The sequence below is a fragment of the Sceloporus occidentalis genome, unplaced genomic scaffold (assembly GCF_023333645.1).
Source record: "Sceloporus occidentalis isolate IW3139 unplaced genomic scaffold, rSceOcc1.0.p SCAF_112, whole genome shotgun sequence".
Lineage (NCBI taxonomy): Eukaryota > Metazoa > Chordata > Lepidosauria > Squamata > Phrynosomatidae > Sceloporus > Sceloporus occidentalis.
The window spans coordinates 1,775,823-1,796,544 of record NW_028317092.1 but is presented as its reverse complement, the minus strand read 5'-3'; the positions used below and the strand labels follow the sequence as shown (position 1 = coordinate 1,796,544).

The following is a 20,722-nucleotide window of genomic DNA, read 5'->3' as shown; positions in this document are numbered from 1 at the left end:
AAGAGGGGTAGATAGTGAGAAGGGGTGAGGGAGCACATAGTGAGAAGGTGGAAGAGGGGGGTCGATAGTGAGAAGGGGAAGAGGGGGTCAATAGTGAGAAGGGGCAAGAGGGGGTCGATAGTGAGAAGGGGAAGAGGGGGTTGATAGTGAGAAGGGGTGAGGGAGCACATAGTGAGAAGGGGGAAGAGGGGGGTTGATAGTGAAAAGGGGGAAGAGGGGGTCAATAATGAGAAGGGGGAAGAGGGGGTCGATAGTGAGAAGGGGTGAGGGGTAGATAGTGAGAGGGGATAGATAGTGAGAAGGGGAGAGGGGGTAGATAGTGAGAACGGGGAGAGAGGGTATATAGTAGAAAGGGAGATAGGGGTAGATAGTGAGAAGGTGGAGAGGGGGTAGATAGTGAGAAAGGGGGAATATATAGTGAGAAGGGGGTAGTAAGAATATTGAAATAAATAAAGAGTGAGAATGAGTGAGAGAATAAATTAATGTGTGGATGAATTGTGTGAATAAATGAGAGAATGAATGAGTTAATATGTGTCCATTTATATTTTATTGATTGAATGCAAGCAAATATATCTCGATATTGGATTTGTTTATAATAATACAGGTTATTGATTATAGATAATGGGAATTCAATATGTACAGTGGATATAAAAAGTCTACACACCCCTGTTAAAATGCCAGGTTCTTGTGATGTTAAAGAATGAGACAAAGATAAATCATGTCAGAACTTTTTCCACCTTTAATGTGACCTATAACGTTAACAATTCAATTGCAAAACAAAACTGAAATCTTTGAGGGGGGGAAAAAAACAAAAAAACCTCACAATAACCTGGTTGCATAAGTGTGCAGACCCTCTTAAGATTCTTCGTGATCGTCTTCGTTTTTGCCGCGCAGCCGCCAAAATGTCAAACAGGAGTGAGCTGATCCTCGTCTGTCCAATCAGCTCACTCTTGTGACAAAAAAAATTTCCAAAGCATTAGATATACCATGGAACACAGTGAAGACAGTCATCATCAAGTGGAGAAAATATGGCACAACAGAGACATTACCAAGAACTGGGCGTTCCTCGAAAATTGATGAAAAGATGAGAAGAAAACTGGTCAGGGAGTCCTACAAGAGGCCTACTGCAACATTAAAGGAACTGCAGGAACTTCAGGCAAGTACTGGCTGTGTGCTACATGTGACAACAATCTCCCGTATTCTTCATATGAATGGGGTATGGGGTAGGGTGGAAAGAGGGAAACCTTTTCTTACAAAGAAAAACATCCAAGCTCGGCTGAAGTTTGCAAAAACAAACATCAAGTCCCCCAAAAGCACGTGGGAAAATGTGTTATGGTCTGATGAACCCAAGGTTGAAAAACTGCACATCACCCAAATAACACCATACCCACAGTGAAGCATGGTGGTGGCAGCTTTGGGGCTGTTTTTCTTCAGCTGGAACTGGGGCCTTAGTCAGGGTGGAGGGAATTATGAACAGTTCCAAATACCAGGAAATTTTGGCGCAAAACCTTCCGGCATCCGTTAGGAAGATGTAGAGGAAGTTCACCATTCAGCACGACAATGACCCAAAGTACACATCCAAATCCACAAAAGCATGGCTTCACCAGAAGAAGATTGTTTTGGAATGGCCCAGCCAGAGCCCAGACCTGAATCCAACTGAACATTTGTGGGGTGACCTGAAGAGGGCTGTGCACAGTAGATGTCCTCGCAATCTGACAGATTTGGAGCGCTTTTGCAAAGAAGAATGGGCAAATATTGCCACGTCAAGATGTGCCATGCTAATAGACTCCTACCCAAAAAGACTGATTTATCTTTGTCTCATTCTTTAACATCACAAGAACCTGGCATTTTAACAGGGGTGTGTAGACTTTTATATCCACTGTATGTATTTGTAAGCATAAATGCGTGGAAAAGCATTAGTGTTAGTGTAAACATTATGCTAAAAATGTAAAATACTCGCATAGGATATTATGAATGGACCAATTGGGTGAATATATTAGGTCATTTATTTATTTTTAAAAATGTTTTACTATTGTGTCATGTGTTTGAATTTATGTAATAATTAATATTTTATAATTTAATTGAGAAATAAATATCCAACATAAACTCATATTCTGTTAATCAAACAGTGTTTTTAATTACAGATATTTAAACATTTTACCATAATATAGCTGACAAAGTCTCACAAAAAAAAAAAGGGAATGTGTAGGGTGTCTTTTGATTTGTACAATTGTTGCCATGCTGATTTAATCAAATTGTATTCATGTAATAGGGTGATTAAACCAGCCATGTTTTCCATTTATAATTTGCACATATTGCTGACAAGCACTGGGAAATTGAATCCCTGAATCCCTACAGTGTGCAGGGTGAATAACTAAGCAATTCTTTCCTTAAGTTTATACACACAGATTCTGCAGTGTCGACAAAAAACTCTTCTCCAGGGAGTAAAGGGGGGTAAAAAAGTTGGGGTTCAGTGAACCTAACTTGGACGTCAATCATGTATACATGAATGTAAATAGGGCCTTTGAAATGTGTGCGTATGTGGCGGCATGTCAAGAGCGGGGACCTCACAAGCATGTGGCATATGTACAGTACCAAGCTTCATGCACACTGTAATAGCGAGGCAGGTCCCCCCCTCTGTCAGAAGGAGTTACTGATGGATACAATAAAATATCACTTGGACTGAACACTGTTACATCTAAAGGAACTTATTGCTTTCTAAGGTATCAGCACAGATGCCAGAGGATGGACTATTGATATTAAAAAGACAGCAGCCTTATCACCCCCCCCTAGTTACAAGAGGAATCCTTGGTGGTCAGTTGACTTCTAAAAAGAATTGGTAAAAATAAAACAGTACAAATATCTAGTTAAATCATTAATTTTGTATTATCTATCAAAGACATAATAATGACACATGGCTCCCAGCACTAGCATAGACACAATGTATTCTCATTTAAAAATATTCCAAAAGAGGGATGCTGCAACATACTCTGCATAAAAATATATCATCATATTCAGCATTTTACTAAAATAGTAAAGTATGCAAATGTTAACGCTCAAGCATATGAGAATAGTATAGTTCATTCCTTTGGCTTGATGACTGTTTTGTAACCTTTTTATAATACTATAAAGCAAAATATTAAAAAATAAAAATGTCTAAAAGAAGCTAATATTTATGTGCAGAGAACAAGCAAGACACAATATGAAACATTTGTTAAACTTCTAAAAAGTCATAAACTATTTAGAAAGAGGCCATTACTAACAAAATGTTCTGTAATTCTTCACCTCTTTGGTGCATTAGCGCAGAGGAAAATAGCATTTATCTGATAAAGACAGAACTAAACATTTCCCATTAACTGTGAACCCAAATAAATCTTTTATTCCTACAAAGAAATTCAGAAATCCATTTGGGTTTGACAGGATTAATAAATAGTTATAACAATAATATTTTACTATTCCTTTTTATGTTTTGCCTGACTTTTGCCTGAGTTTGTCTACAGTATGTAAATTCCGCAAGAAATAATATTAATGTTTCACAATTTGCATAATAAAGTAATGCATACAATTTCTGAATTTCAGTTTTGCCCTGCAACAACCCTCTTACATCCCACCCATGAGCTAAATGATTCAGAAAGGAGATCGGAGCTACTTTTACATAAAAACACTTAAACATTTTGAGTTTGCTATTCTGAAGAAGCATCCGCTGATATGAACCATGCCTCACAAAAAATAAATCTCACAAGACCTACAATCAAGAATTGTTGATTTGCATAAAACTGGACAGGACTACAAAGTAATCTCAAAGAGTTTACATATTCACTAGTCCACATTTAGACAAATTGTTTATAAATGGATACGATTTATTACTGTGGCTCTTCCTAGATGTGGGCACCCAGGCAAGGTGACTCCAAGGGCACAACAGAAAATACTCAATGAAGTAAAAAGAAAGCTAGAGTAATAGTTAAAGGCTTGAAGGAATCATTGGAACTAGTTATGATCTATTTTCTTGAGTCTACCATACACAAAACATTAAACAGGCGATGAGTCCATGTCAGGACACCACAGAGGAAGCCACTGCCCTCCAATTTAATGCTATTCGCCAAGAAGTTTGCCAAACAACACCTTGACACTCCACAACTCTAGTGGGAAAATGTTTTATAGACTGATGAAACTAAGGTTGAATTTTTTAGAAGATGTTCTGTATGACGTAAAAACGGCACCACATACTCACATGAGAACATCATTGCAATGGTGAAGTATGATGAAGGGAGCATCATGATTTATGGCTGCTTTGCTGTCTGAGGGCCTGGAGAGCTTACCCTCATCAAGGGGACACTGAGTTTATCAAGACATCATACAGAATAATATAAAGTTGGCTATCTGCCAGCTGAAGCTCAGTAGAAGTTGTGTAATACAGCAGTACAAGGGCCTAAAAAATCAAAACAATTGCTCCGAATTTTGTTTACTGGATGTGTTCAATAAAGACATGAACGATTATCTATATATTAAATACTGTGCAAAAGTTTTAGGCAGGTGTAAAAAAATGCTATGAGGTAAGAATGCTTTCAAAAATAGACATGTTGATAGTTTCTTTTTATTGTAAATAACAACAAAACCGAAAAAGTACACCGAAACAGTAATAAACTGTATAAGACAAAATGAACCGCTCTGAATGCAGAGTGTCAGGATAACCCGATCAGCTGTCCTGGGATCTCGCGTCCAAACCAAAAAACATACAAGGTAGAAAAATGGGGAGAAAGGTCCTGCGCTGTGGGGAATGAGACCGTCATAAAATAATCCAACCGACACTGTTGGAATCTAAATGCAGCAAGACTTGACCAAGCCTATGATTAAGAGCCATGCGGCTAGAAATGTTTTAGGCCAGACTTTTGCTCCCCGCAGTTTGTCCCTATCTTGTTTATCATTACCAGTAAAGTCTTGACGCATTTGGATTCCGGCAGTGTCAGTAGGAGTACTATATGACGATTTTATTCCCAACAGCGCTGGATTTTTCTCTCTATTTTGTAATTTATTTTTATGCTTTAAGAAAATGCAAAGTGAGTGAACAGAAGAAAAATCTAAATCAAATCAATTAGACTTGCCTCCCTTCACCTTCAAAACAGTATCAATTCTTCTAGGTACACTTGCACACATTTTTTTTAAGGAGCTCAGCACATATGTCCCAGACATCTTGGAGAACTAACCACAGTTCTTATGTGGATTTTGGCAACCTTAGTTGCTTCACTCTCTTTATATAATCCTAAAAAGACTCGATGATGTTGAGACCAGGGCTCTGTGAGGGCCATACCATCACTTCCAGGACTCCTTGTTCATCTTTACACTGAAGATAGTTCTTGTGGCTATGTGTTTGGGATCATTGTCATGCTGCAGAATACATTTGTGGCCAGTCAATTGCCTTCCTGGTGTTATTGCACGGTAGATAGGCACCTTCCTGTTATTCTCAGTATTGAGAAGACCATTAATTCTGACAAATCCCTAACTTAATTGAGAGCAATGCAGCCCCAAACTTGCAAGCGACTTGCAAGGAACCTGCAAACACTTATTCTTGCGCCACTCTTCAGTCCTTCGGCGAACAAAATGCCATCTGAATACAAATATTTCAAGTTGTGACTCTTCCGCCCAGAGAACCTGCTGCCATTTTTCTGCACACCAGTTCATGTGTTTCCATTAATGGTTGAGTCGCTTGGCCTTGTTTCCATATTGCAGATATGGCGGCTTTTTGGCCGCATTTCTCCAAGGCCACTCTTCCTTTTCCTTATCTCTCCTTACCTTGCTTTACTCTCTTATCTGCATCTCCTTCTTCCTTATTTATCTGCTTCTACTACCTCTCTTACCCTCACTCGCCTCTGTCTATCTCTCCCCCCTTCTTCTCTCTCTCTCTCTCCTGCCTCCCCTACTTCTCTCTCCCTCCCTTACTTCTCTCTCTCTCTTATTACTCTGCCTATGCTTGTGATTAGGTCCCGCAATAATGGGCGTGCATTTGACATTACAGCACACTATTTTGGTGAAAATATTTAATGCATTTCAGGATTACGTAAGGAGAAAATAGCCAATATGGTTTTCCAATTATTATAGAAACACTAATAACACAAAGGCGCTACATGTATTGCCTATAACTTGTTTTCTTTAAATGTCACAAACCATGTTTGGACGCTTAACCTATGAAAACATAGTGATATAATCGTACTTACACAGTTTTATGATGAAACATGATTTATAAAGTTCCAGCTATACAGTATATGAGAATGTGGATTAAAAAGCATTATCTGGAGCAGGTATGTCAAATTCTAAACCTTGAGGGCCATAAACAAACAAGGATTGTACACTTTCACGTTTAGCACATGTAGCTCTATCAAAATGGCTGAAATATATTACATTATTTGTGTTTACAGACTGACATACAAAATGTATGGTCTGCTTGTGGATCTTTAGGAGTTTAGGAGAAGTAAGCACATCAAACCATAACACATGAAATTACAAATGAAAAACAAGAACAGACTATCCGGATATCCATATATATATTGAGTTATATAACATCCAGAATACTTCCATAAATGAATTGGGCCAAATTCAATGCCCAAGAGAAATCTATCATAGGTAATGGAATAATGATCCTCCTAAAGACTGCAATGGAGAAATATGAGATACAACAGAGCTATGCTGGCCCAGATTCACTAACTGAGAAAAATACACTTCCATTAAAGCCTATGTAATAACTTGTTATAGATTGTGCCCATGGCGTTAAATTATGATCATTATTTTACATAATTATGTATAAAGTTCCATCCGTGATCTCAACCCAGAAAGAAAATTCAAACAGCCCTGGCATACTGGAGTTGTAATCCTAATTTAACATGTAAACATTATATTCATATTTCTAAAGCCTTCTATTTCCTGTCTTGGAGACATCTCATAGAAGGTATGATATGAACTTTAAATCATTGAAAATATTCTCATACATTTCTGAGCCCTAATAATCTGTACATTTTTAAAATATAATTCGTAATTACAGAATACAAAAAAGGCAGGTGTTTCATTTTCAAAGAACAATTTTCATACATATGTTTGATATACATATTAACGTTTAAAGTCAAGTATAGCAATTTTGTAACTGCACACTGTAAGCATTAAAACATATTATAAATCCCATAAGATAAGAATTTTTTTTGTAGTTAATATAACCTGCACCAAGTTTGTAGTTACTCATAATGAACATGTTTTAGTACAGTGAATAACTTATATGATTTATCTCCCAAATATACACTTTAAATGTATTTAAATAATATATATTTATTTTTTATTTAATATATTTGCAGAATTCACAGATTGCATTCTTAATGAAAACAACTTCTGCTTCTTATTATTATTATTATTATTACCTTATTAACACATCTATATCAGATATTAATATTATGACGCGTTACATACAACATTATCATTACTAAAATTACTACTTACAACTCTCGATTTCTAATGTGCAGTTTTGTTCATCCAGTGGATATCTTCTAAGGTCCATCATACATGCTGCTGTCGTCGTAATCCTAGGAAAAAGGACAGGCAAATTTATTCATGGTTATGTAGTAAGTCTAAGCAGTTCTGTTTCTATATTTCCAATTCTGTATAGTGGTGAATATAAAAAAGGGACATAAACATTTGTAAATAATTAAAGAGTATAATTATTGTATTCTTGCTGTGTCATTCCATAAGTACCCAAATTGGATTGTTACCCAACTTTGAAACTTTCTTTACCATCATCTAGAGACTAGTAATTTAAAATTATGGTTTCAGATTTTTCTACGTAAAAACATTTATGTCTGTTGTATGATTGCAGATTGATTTGCATCTTAAGGGTTTAATTGCACCATGCCTGATCAAACATTTTTACTGGGGTAGAAAAAAAAGATATGTGTCCATATTTTAATGGGTAGATGTCTGAGATATTTTCTCAATTTGATTTCCAGAAATATCTGGGAACAAAGTATGAAATTAATTCCTACAAAAATGCTTTTACAGATTTAACTGCAAAATGTAGTCCATTCTAAGCATCCATTATAATATGTACAATAGAAGACAATTAGACAAAAAGCACTATAACTGCATGATTTGAGTACAAAGTCCATAAGTGACTAGCTGACAAGAGGTGTAAATAGTCACAATAAACTATCAACAGTACTGATTGAATACGTTAACCCTTTCCAACAGTTCTATGCAGACCCTACAATTTTGCTCTGATACAGGGCAATGCTGCATATTGATAAAAGAACATTAGCTGTGCCTGTATGAGAAATTGCCATGTTGTTCAGTTTACAATGTGTTTTTTTGTGGTACGACTACGTACAACCTTATTAAGGCATTAAATACCAAGGACTACCTATTACCGTATTTGCTCGATTATAAGACAACCCTGATTTTAAGACGACCCCCCCAAATCTGAATATTAATTTAGGAAAAAAAGAAAAAGCCTTAATATAAGACGACCCTATAGGAAAAAAGTTTTACCAGTAAATGTTAATTCATGTAAACTATTTTTTTTAATAAAAGCTATGATTGAGAAAAATATTTTGGTTTTATTTCCTTATATTTTCCAACCTGCCCCCCCCAGTTATGCACATTTGCCCCAGAAATGCCTTATACCCCCTATATGCCACTGTGCCCCATGATATGCCTTTTAACCCTATATGCCACTGTGCCCCATGATATGCCTTTTGACCCCCTATGTGCCACTCTGCCTCCAGAAATTCCTTATACCCCTATATGCCACTCTGGCATTAAGGGGGTTAAAAGGCATATTATGGGGCAGAGTGGCATATAGGGAGGTTTAAGGCATTTCAGGAGGCAGAGTGGCATTAAGGGGGTTAAAAGGCATTTCATAGAACACTTTGCTTCCAGAAATGCCTTATGCCCCCCATTTAACACTCCCCTGCCCCCCCCAAACTTACCGGTGCTTCTGACTCCCCTGTCATGCAGCCGGGGCAGCATGTAGATGTCAACGTGATTCGCGTAGAAAACTTACGCTGCAGCCGGAAGGAGGTGTGGCTAGCAGTGGGGGTTGTCTGCGTCCATCGCGCAGACCTTTCCCGACTGTCAGAGATCACAGGGAACTCTGATCTGCTGCTAACCCCCGCGGGGAACTCTGATCTCTGACAGCCGGGGAAGGTCTGCGCGATGGACGCAGACAACCCCCGCTGCTAGCCACATCTCCTTCCGGCTGCAGCGTAAATTGTTTACGCGAATCGCGTAGACATCTACACGCTGCCCCGGCTGCACACCGGGGACTCAGAAGCACCGGTAAGTGGGGCAGGGGGGGAGACAGGAGGATCCAGGTCCCCTGCAGCTGCGGGGGATCTGGATCTTAGTCGTCTCATAGTCAGACCTATTTGAGGTCTAATTATAAAACGACCCAGATTATAAAACGAGAGCATTTGCTCTGAAAAAAACCTTGTCTTATAATCAAGCAAATACGGTAGTTACTATCAATACTCTACATTACAAAGCAATAATTATATCTTCAACATAATGCCAAGTTTCCTTATTGCTCTCGTTTTGTATATCATACATACACACATATATTGAAGACATTAGACCTTTCGTTTACGCTACTTGTCATCCCAAGGTCCATCATGAGACACATAATGCAGTTCTTATAACTCTAAAGATTAAAAAATTTAGATTGTATGCATGGTTAAGAAACATGCCAGTTGATTTTTATAATCTCCTTACTGCCTAAATAATCCTCCTATGGATTTTGCATATGATCTGGTAGCCATGTCCATTCATGTTGTGCATATGTACATATTATAAATGTCTCTGGTTTTTCACTGTCTAGTGTTAGGCTTGCAAGTATATTCGTAAAAGTTGCTATTCTAAATAACATGTGGTCAAAGTTTCCCTGAGCTGTTTAAATAAAATGTCTTATGTATATGAAACATTTTCATGTTAAATCCGCATAATATATGTGCTATTTAGGGAATAACAGTGTTAATATGTATAAGCCAGATGGTACTTAGATTGTGAATGTATATATAGCACATACATCAATGTATTATGTGGATATGTCAAGGAATAAAACTATCATACTTGGAAAAAACAAGCCATTGACATAAGTTAAGACTTGTGCTCATACTTTGGAAATTTAAAGCATAAGCGCCACAAGACACCACAATACTTGTCTACTGATTTCATGTAAGCATTGATTTGAAGATGTGTTCTTAATGTGGAAGATAAAGTGCACCAAAGACCAAATATAATTAACTTGACTTATTTGTTAAAAAAAAAAAAAATCAGTCTTATATAATATATTCACCATAATGCATTTTTGCTGCATTGTAGCTTAAGCATCCACTCACAACTTCATAGTTAAATCATTGTGACTTTAGACACAGTGGCGTCTCCAGGTTTCATATTTAGGGGGGGCACATGGGGGGCCAGGGACCAAAGTAGGGGGGCCAATTATAAAACGGTACATATACACTATATATATATATATATATATATATATATATATACATACACACGTTAGACGTGCATTTTTAACTACATAATATGCACTTATCTCTTTGAAGTAAAGACTGTGATTAAAATATGATTTCAAAATAACAGCTAAAGTGACAGTTATTTTTCATTATTTAATATTAGCCCCTGCTGACAATATATATAAATATTAGACCCTGCTGCAGATATATAGAAATATTAGACCCTGCTGCAGATATATATTAATATTAACCCCTGCTGCGGATATATATTAATATTAGCCCCTGCTGCGGATACATACTTATATTATACCCTGCTGCCGATATACATAGAAATTATACCCTGCTGCCAACATATATTAATATTAGCCCCTACTGCCGATATATATTATTAGTCCCTGCAGCCAATATATATAAATATTAGCCCCTGCAGCCAATATTTATTGATAATAGGCCCTGCAGCCGATATATATAAACATTAGTCCCAGCTTCCGATATATATTAATATTAGCCCCTGCTGCCAATATATATTAATATTAGACCCTGCTGCCAATATATTTGCCACACTGACTGCAGATCAGGGGAAGACAGTGAGAGTCAGTGCAGTGTTCCCTCCTTCTGACTGCACCGTGACATTGAGAAGTCCTCTCCCCTGTAATCATCCCCAGAGTCCCTTTGTCCCCTCATTCACTAAACCATAGCGCTCTTTTACTTACACCCTGTAGTTCAGGTATAGATCAAACAAACAACACATGGAAACAGCACATGCAACTGAATGAGATTAAAAAAAACCTTGTATTTGCAGGTATACATAAATAATGTATGGAAACATAGCATTGCAGGTATAAACCAACAGAACACACAAACCCAGCATTGCAGGTATATATCAACTGGAAATCACATGTACGCTCAGCACTGAAGGTTTAGATCAAATAATCAACACATGGAAACAGCACTCCAGGTATTGATCAACTGAATAAGACATGCAAATCCTATATTTGCAGGTAAACATTAATAATGTATGGAAATATAGCCGATACAGATGAACAGAATGACACAAAACCCAGCTTTGCAGATATAAATCAATTGGAAATTACATATAAACTCTGCATTAAAGGTATAGATAAAACCCCCTAAATTACAGGCATAGATCACTGGTCACACACCCCAAAGCCAACGCTGGTGTCCATACTGCCCACATAGAACCTGACCAGCACCTAAGTTACACATTATGTCAACTTTGTCCCCAAACAGCTGAACGTACGCCGTTTTTGTCCCATAAAGACCTCTCCCTCCCAATCTATCCTATCTACCCCCTCTCCCTCCCAATCTATCCTATCTACCACAACTGCCTCTCTATCTACCACATCTGCCTCCCAATCTATCCTATGTACCCCCCTCTCCCTACTAATCTATCCTATGTACCCCCCTCTCCCTCCCAATCTATCCTATCTACCCCCTCTCCCTCCCAATCAATCCTAACTATCCCCTCTCCCTCCCAATGTATCCCATCCACCCCCATCTCCCTCCCAATCTACCCCCTCTCCCTCCCAATCTATCCCATCTACCCCCCTCTCCCTCCCAATCTATCCCCTCTCCCTCCCAATCTATCCCCTCTCCCTCCCAATCTATCCCATCTACCCCCCTCTCCCTCCCAATCTATCCCATCTACCCCCCTCTCCCTCCCAATCTATCCTTATCTACCCCTTCTCACTTCCTATCTACCTCTTCTGACTCTCTAACCCCCTCCTAACTTTCTAACCCCCCCTTTGAAGTTCACTTACCTTGGGCTTGTCCAGCGGTGAGATCGCGAGGTCTCTGTATCCCTGGTTCTGCCGGCTTCACTGCTGGGCGCCGGATATGACGATATGGCGCTCGGCTTGAAATGCCGGCACTGCGAACCAGGAAGAGGCCTCGCGGTCGCGGAGAAGAGTGAGAGGCGCCGAACGGTTGCTGAGAACTTATTCCTCAGCAACCGCTCGGCGCCTCTCACTCTCTCCTCCGGGTCTATTAAAAAAAAAAAAAAGCCGGCGTTTCAATTGGGGGGGCACACCGGGGGGCACAGCATGATGTAGGGGGGGGCCATGGCCCCCTCTGGCCCCCCCCCTGCCGACGCCACTGTTTAGACATTCAGTAGGACATTCAGTCCCGATTGTATACAATTATTATAGTTACATTTTATGGTTATCCAGTCTGTTCTAGTAAAACTTCACTGTTTTAGACATCTGACTTCCAGTCTTTTTAGCGACACAGTCACATAATGTTCTACTTAACAGCTCTATAGGTAAATGCTGCCAGAAATTCACAAGTAACTTAAAGAACATTAAAGTATTTAAATAAAGCTTGGACTTTCCATTCATTTTGTGGCTAAAAGAAGATACCTATTATGATCGTACATCTGCATATCATACAACAGTATAATATAAAACAGGATTAGAATTATTACAGAAACCATTTTTTTTACACTACAAAAAGAATAAACAGGAAGCATTTGTGGTTTCTGGAAAAGTGCCTTGATGTGGTTTCAAATCTGGCTATATGTAGCTTAAACTATATTAAACGTGTTGTTACTTCACACAAAATAAGAACAATCACATTTGGATATTTAATGAACTATACATAACTAAAAACATTTTTATACATCAATGTCTATAGACATCTGCTATAAATAAGACAAGTGCTTTACGTACATGTACAATTTAATTGTATTTCATTGTATTTTATTTCGGTTTCTTTTGAGGAAATAAAAAAGGTTAGATTATGGTATAAAAACCAAACCTACAAAACAAAGCAATCATTCTTCTGTAGCTTTAACATGTCAAAGCATATATTAAATGTTACGATTAGTTTTACCCATCAGAAAATTACTGACACCTTATTTGTTTGTATTTTAGGTACAACTAAGAGTATAGGATCCAAAAGGTTATATATTGTTATACAACATAAAGACATTTTGTGAGAAAATGGTATTGCAATGACAAAGCTAGGCCTCCAGTTGTAGATACAACTAAACAAAACATCATTACATAAATGTATTTATGATATCTTATAAGCAAATAACTATAAAATATGGATGAAAAAATACATTTTCATATTCTGCACCATATTGTTTTGTTATACGCTCGTGCACATGCATTTTAACGCACTTCATATCGACATAGTCTCTAAATCTCAAATATCAACCCTGGTCAAATTTCAGGTTTATGCAAAATGATTCAATGCGAACAGATGGAAATCTAAAGAATATAACGTTATATAAATGGTGGTTTTGATAAACAGGATTTTGTAAAATAAACAAATTATATATTCATATTTAATAATTATATATTTTTCATTTTTCTTTTCTCAGTGTCTGTAAGGACTGATCTATTTTGTATTTAAGCTGATTTGTAGAGTAAACATTAATTCTCAGACTTTTTGGATATTATGTATGCAAATCCTAAGGAATTCACCTGGATAATTAACTTTTTTGCTTTCTCTTTTTTAATCTGGTATTCCCTATGTATATTCATTATTTTAAATGCATTTTTTTATAAAAAGTCATTTAAAAAATAACAGTAATAAACATATAATAATACATTAAAAGCACACATATTAACAATTATCATGCTTCCTGTTTGTAACCAAGTCATAACCAACAATAACCTGCATCTCCGGTTAAATACTTAAATCTAACCAGCTCAATTATGGAATGAACAGTGATTAACAGCACATCATTTTCATTGATGAATGTTCCATTATTCAGCATGCAGTATGTAAACCTCCATTAAAAATGCTAACATGAAACTGAATCTATTATAAAACTGTAGCAGGTGCTATTTTCTCTAACAATTTCATTTTAAGTTGTCTATTTCATGAATGCATATCCTTTTAGAAATGAATTCCTCTAGTCAACTTCTTGAGTGTTCATTTACACTTGTGCTTTAAAAGTGTTTTAAAGTCTCTAACTTCTTTCATGGATCGATTCAGCAATTAAATGCGGAGGGTATTATCCACTGGCATTGGATAACTGCTAGAAACCCTACGGTGTGCTGCCGCTCGCAAATGGAAGAATTCAGCCTGAAAGAATAGTTATCCAGTGTTCCTAACTATCCACACAAATACGAGTTTTTACTATTTTAAAATATAGAAAGGAATTACGTGAATGGTCATGGGGAAGCATTAACCCCTTAAGGACAATGGGCGGTCCATAAACCCATTGAAAACAATGCATTTTGAGCCAGTACATGTACGGGCTTTGTCATTAAGGGGTTAAGAAACATGCACGTCTGATATTTAGTATAGCATTTTAGTGTACCTAGTATATGTAATAAAATATAGACAAAAATAAATAGACATTAATTGAATTTTTCTTTTGAAAAATAATTTTAAATATATGGGGCATTCTTCTGCCTAGTTTAAGCTTAGAGGAGATTATAACAATTTGTGAGATGGGTTATGACATCATGAAATATATCAACTCTGGGTGGACGTGATGACGGCGTAGTGACGCATGCGCGTGTGATGGGGGCGTTCCTGGGGCGGCGTGTGTGAGACGGGAGCAGGGGTCGATCGAAATACGGGTCTCCGGAGGCTGTGTAGCTGTGTAGCTGCCCGGCTGTGCGGCGAGAAGGCTCGGCGGTTGCACGATAGTGCGGCTATCCGGCTCTCCTGCTGTGCGGCGGCGAAGCATGCTTGGACCACCATAAGAGGTCTGTAGAGCGGCTGAGTGATCTGAAAGGCGGAGAGACCGCCACTGTTAAACCATCACCACCACTGCTACCGCTATACCGCCAGTGTCTATATTTAACTATCTGGCAGGATGTGCACCGGATGACTGACAAGTTCTGAGGTCTGGGAGTAGGCTGGATTAACCTGAAGAATTGCCGATAAGCGGGCTCTGTTAAATAAATAAGCATCGGAGGAGACATAATACCTCTTCAATGCCTCTTTAAATGCGGCCTGTAACACGTTAGGCCTGAAGGAATTCCGGAGCTGTTTTTTTTTTTTTGTTGTCTGGAGCCCAGTACTGTTTTCAATGCCAAGAAGAAACTGCATTATTTGAAATTTTGAATCTACGAAACTGGTAGGACCAGATTTAATTGGTTTACATTGGCTTTTACACTGACTGTATTGACCCCTTTTTTTTTTTTTTTTTTTTAATGCTCGTTTTGAACCTTGTTACCTTGAGAGATTTGTCACCTGAGCCAATAAGTTAACTGACGAGTTGTTGGAAATTAACTTCGTATTTGACTGATTCATATTTTTTTTTTTTTTTTTTTTTTTTTTTTTTTTTTTTTTTTTAAAAGAAATCTTTTCAGATATACCTGAATGTATTGAAGTCTTTACATAGAAAACATCACCTAATTAATTATGCCTCCTAAAATGGATAAGTTCGAGAAAATAGATAAAATTGATAAAGGAGAGAAAAACAAAAATACTAATAAATCTAGAAAACCACAATCCATAAGTACTTTCTACTCTCCTCGCAGCCAATTGAGTCTCTCTGAATCACCTGAAAAATCAATATCAGAGCACTCTGTAGAAGAACCAATACAAACTCAACGGTCCTACATTTCTCCAAAAGATTTATCTACGGCTTTAGAGACTCTATATGACAAAATTAAATCTGACTTGGATAGAAACCTGAAAGAATATAAGGAGGAAATTTCCTCTATAAAGTCAATATTAGCTTTTCAATCTCAGGAAATTTCTACCCTCCAACAGACTATCAAAGAATTAAAAGCACAAAATGAAGAAAATAAATTGGAAATTAACAAAATGGTGTATAAATTAGCGGATATTGAAGATAACTCTAGAAGGAAAAATTTAAGAATCAGAGGGATTCCAGAAGCAAATACAAACTTGGACCAATACATTAAAGAACTCTTGGCTACATATATAGATACTAAAACTCTTGGAGCAACACCAATTGATAAGATTTATAGAATTTCAAAACCATCTAATCCTATTTATAAAGACCAAGACAGAGACACTATAGTTAGTTTCTCCAGCCTGTGGGTTAAAGATCACCTAATAAAGGAGTGGAGGGAAAATCCTCAAAAAAACAAGAAATTTGTATCACTAACTTTTTATCCTGACCTTTCCATGGCTACAAGGACTAATAGGAAGAAATTTGCGGACTTTACAGTATGCTTAAGAGAAAACAATATTAAATATACCTGGGGTTTCCCGACTAAAATTCGGGTTACTTATAATGGAAAGATATATATTTGTCATGACCCTGAACAGCTTAAAGTTAAACTAATTTCCTGGGGCCTAATGCAATGAACCTCAGATACCGCACTATAGAACCTCTTAAAAATTTTTTTTTTTTTTTTTTTTTTTTTTTTTTTTCTCTTTAAACATATGATAAAATATGAATATATACAACACAGTTGAGATATTGAAATTACGCACTATAGAGAAATTCCCTTTTTTTTCACTGGTACAGAATAATATTTAAATTTTTAGTATTAATTAAAAAGGCACATAACACAGCTGTTATACGTTACAAGTCACAAGTTTGTTTTTTTTTTTGTTTTTTTTTTGTTTTTTTTTTTTTCTCTTTCTCTATGTCTAAACACACACTACATACACATTTAAATGATACTTTGTTATAATTTCTTGTAAAGAAGATTACTTAAGTGTAAAAGATATGAATAATTAAGAAGACACACAACACAGCTGATATACGGCTCAAGTAAAACTGTATTTTTATGATAAAATAAGAATTTACACAACACAGTTGAGATATTGAAATTTATACACTATAGAGAAATTTCTTTCTACTCACTAGTAAAGAATACAATTCTAATTTTTAGTATAATTATTACTTTTTCTCTTCTTTTTGTTTATTTATCTATTTATAAGGAAGAATATTTGAACGTAAAACACATGATTAATTAAGAAGGCACATAACACAGCTGATATGCGCTATAAGTAAAACAGTATTTATTTCTTTTATTTTTTTTTCTAATTACACATTACATACACATTATTATGATATCTTTCCTTATAGTTTCTTGTAAAGAGGATTATTTAAATATAAAAGATATGAATAATTAAGAAGGCACACAACACAGCTGATATACGGTCTATTTAATTTTTATTTTTTATTTTTTATATTTTTTTTAATTTTTTTTTTTTTTTTTATTTTTTTTTTTTTATTTTTTTTTTTTTCTTTCCTTCACCATGTAGCCCCATATATCCCTCTAATTAATCCCAGATGGATCAGGGATTTTTTCTCCATAAATGGAGGAAGGTAAAGCACCCCCTCCTAAAATTTGGAGATGGTATGAATGTTTTAATGTATGTTTTTGTATTTCAAGTTAGTGTTTATGTTCTGATTAGTGTTAAGCTCTATGGTCTCTCTCTTGAAACTAAAAAGGTCTTAAAATGGAGGAGTGTCGGACTGGCGATGATTATGAGTCTTCACATTATAATAATTTTTTATTAATTAAACTTATGACCCTTAAACTAGTAACAATTAATGCTCAGGGGTTGAACTCGCCGTATAAAAGATCTTTTCTTTATGATTCCTTGTTAAATGAAAACATAGATATCGCATTTGTACAAGAAACCCATTGGCAAAAGCAACAAACACTAAGATGGAAATACCGAAAATACCCCTATATTTTTACTGCCTCTATGACAGAGAAAAAGAAAAGAGGAGTCGCAATCATAATATCCCACAGAGTTAAATTTGAATATATTACACATGACTCAGATAAAGAAGGTAGACGTTTAATTTTAATTTGTAAAATTAATGATAATTTTTATACACTGATGTCTATCTATGCTCCCTCAGATTTTTCAGTTAAATTTATCAATGACTCAATGGAAACTCTGGAAAAAATCGAAAAAGGTTTAGTAATAATAGGGGGAGATCTAAACTGTATTCAAGATTTTAATCTAGACAGGAAATCATTAAAGAAAACAGAAACATACGATAAAAGATTAAATAAGAAAGCTGAAATGTTTTCAGCTTCCTTATCTAAGCACAATATATATGACGTTTGGCGAACCATGCACCCAGACGAACTTGATTATACTTTCTATTCTGTACCTCATAAATCTTATTCCCGTATAGATACTTTCTTTATGTCAGGACTAACACTGGAGAGATGCTCCTCCTCTCTGATAGGTAGTATTACATGGTCTGACCATGCACCAGTCTATATGCAAATCGTGGACAATCCAAATTATAATAAGAGATTTAGATGGCGTTTGAATGAGCAATTAATAAAATCAGAAGAAAATAAAAAAGAACTACGTTCCTTAACGAAGCTATTTTTAGATACCAATGATACAGGAGAAACCTCAGTGACCACTTTATGGTGCACAATGAAATGCTTTTTGAGAGGACATCTAATCAAAAAAGCATCGTGGATCAAAAAATCTAGGGGTAAAAACTTGGCAGACTTGCATATCGCATTAGCAAAAGCGGAGAGAAATAATAAGATCAATCCCAATGAAGATAAACTGGAAGAAATAAACTCAATTAAAGCAGAAATAATAACTAAACTACAAATTAAAACAGAGGAAATTATGTCCCGTTTGAAACAGAAATGGTATTGTAGTAACAACCGAATCTCTCGAGATTTAACAAATAAACTTAAAGCTCAAAATCAGAACTATAGGATTAAACAAATACGTTTTAAAGATAAAACTTGTCTGTCCCCGTCCCAAATTGGTGATGCTTTCAAAAGTTATTACGAATCACTGTACAATTTGGAAGAGCTTAATAAAACAGATGCACAAATATTTTCCTACTTGAAGAAATTAGAACTCCCTCAATTAACAACAGTGCAACTGAGTAAATTAAACCAAACATTTTCCATTACAGAAATAGAGGAAGCTATCAATAGTTTGAAAGTAGGGAAAGCACCAGGCCCGGATGGATTCTCATCATTATTTTATAAAATCCTGAGCACTGAGCTATTACAGATTTTTAAACGACTTTTTGACGAAATAGGAGAAACAGGTAAATTTCCAACTGAAATGTTGGAAGCTATAATAACCCCAATACCAAAATCAGGGAAAGATACAGCAATAGTGACAAACTATAGACCAATCTCCCTAATAAATGTAGATGTAAAAATTTTCTCCAAAATATTAGCTCAGAGACTTAAATTAGTTATACCAGATCTTATCCATCCGGACCAAACGGGTTTTATTTCGGGTAGATCGGGAGAAGATAACACCCGTAGACTCTTCAATATAATAGATGAAGTCCATAGTAAGAAAATCCCCTCAGCTTTTCTAGCATTAGATGCAGAAAAAGCTTTTGACAGAGTCAATTGGAAATTTATGAAAGCAACTTTCCAAATGTTTGGACTAAATGAAAGATTTTTAAGATATATCATGGCACTATATTCATCTCCTACAGCTAAAATAAAAGGACTTGCTTTTGAATCTAATTCCTTTATAATTCGAAATGGTACCCGCCAAGGCTGCCCTTTAGCACCACTGATATACGCCTTGGTTATGGAACCTTTAGCAGCCTCAATTAGAAATTCTCAAAAGATCCATGGGATAAAAATAGGCTCTCAAGAACATTCAACTATATTATATGCGGACGATGTACTTTTAACGTTGTCATATCCAGAACAATCATTTCCTTTTATGTTACAAGAAATATCGGAATATGCATCTTTTTCTAATTACAAATTAAATTTCTTAAAAACACAAGTAATAACATTATATCTGAATGAGAACCAGCACAGATTTTTTACAGAAGGAAACTATGTAATTAAACCTCAGAAGGTAATTGAATATTTGGGCATAAAAATCAGTAAAAATCCTTCAGATATAGTTTCACTGAATTATAATGGTTTACTAGAGGAAATGAAAGAAGTAACTTTAAAATGGAAAAAAATTGAACTTTCATGGTTAGGACGCATAAATATAGTTAAAGCATATTTAATACCAAAAATATTGTATTTGTTTAGAACGATACCATATAAGGTTCCTAAGAAAATATTAGACGAATTTGACAGACTGTTTTCTATATTTGTATGGTCAGCAAAAAAACCTAGGATCTCAAAAAATATATTGAGGAGGAGCATCTCTCAGGAGGGATTAGGTTATCCAGATTTAATTAAACTCTATGAGATTTCTTTTATATCTCATATGATGGCTTGGGGGCAGAAAAACAAATATAACTTAGGTTGGTACAACATAGAAAAAAATTTAAGTAATATTAACGACCCATTTGATTTAATATGGTTGGACAAGAAAACAACCACGGA

General features: G+C 36.0%; 1 protein-coding gene across 3 annotated transcripts in view; it reads right to left on the bottom strand.

Annotated features, from left to right (window-relative positions):
- Positions 1–20,722, bottom strand: part of LOC149282570 (gamma-aminobutyric acid receptor subunit beta-2-like) — a 169,883-nt gene that overhangs the window by 50,012 nt on the left and 99,149 nt on the right. For all 3 annotated transcript variants that reach the window (XM_089498038.1, XM_089498039.1, XM_089498040.1), the window contains exon 5: positions 7,480–7,562. In XM_089498038.1, the coding sequence (XP_089354164.1) occupies positions 7,480–7,562 (83 nt within the window). The remainder of the gene's footprint in view (positions 1–7,479; positions 7,563–20,722) is intronic.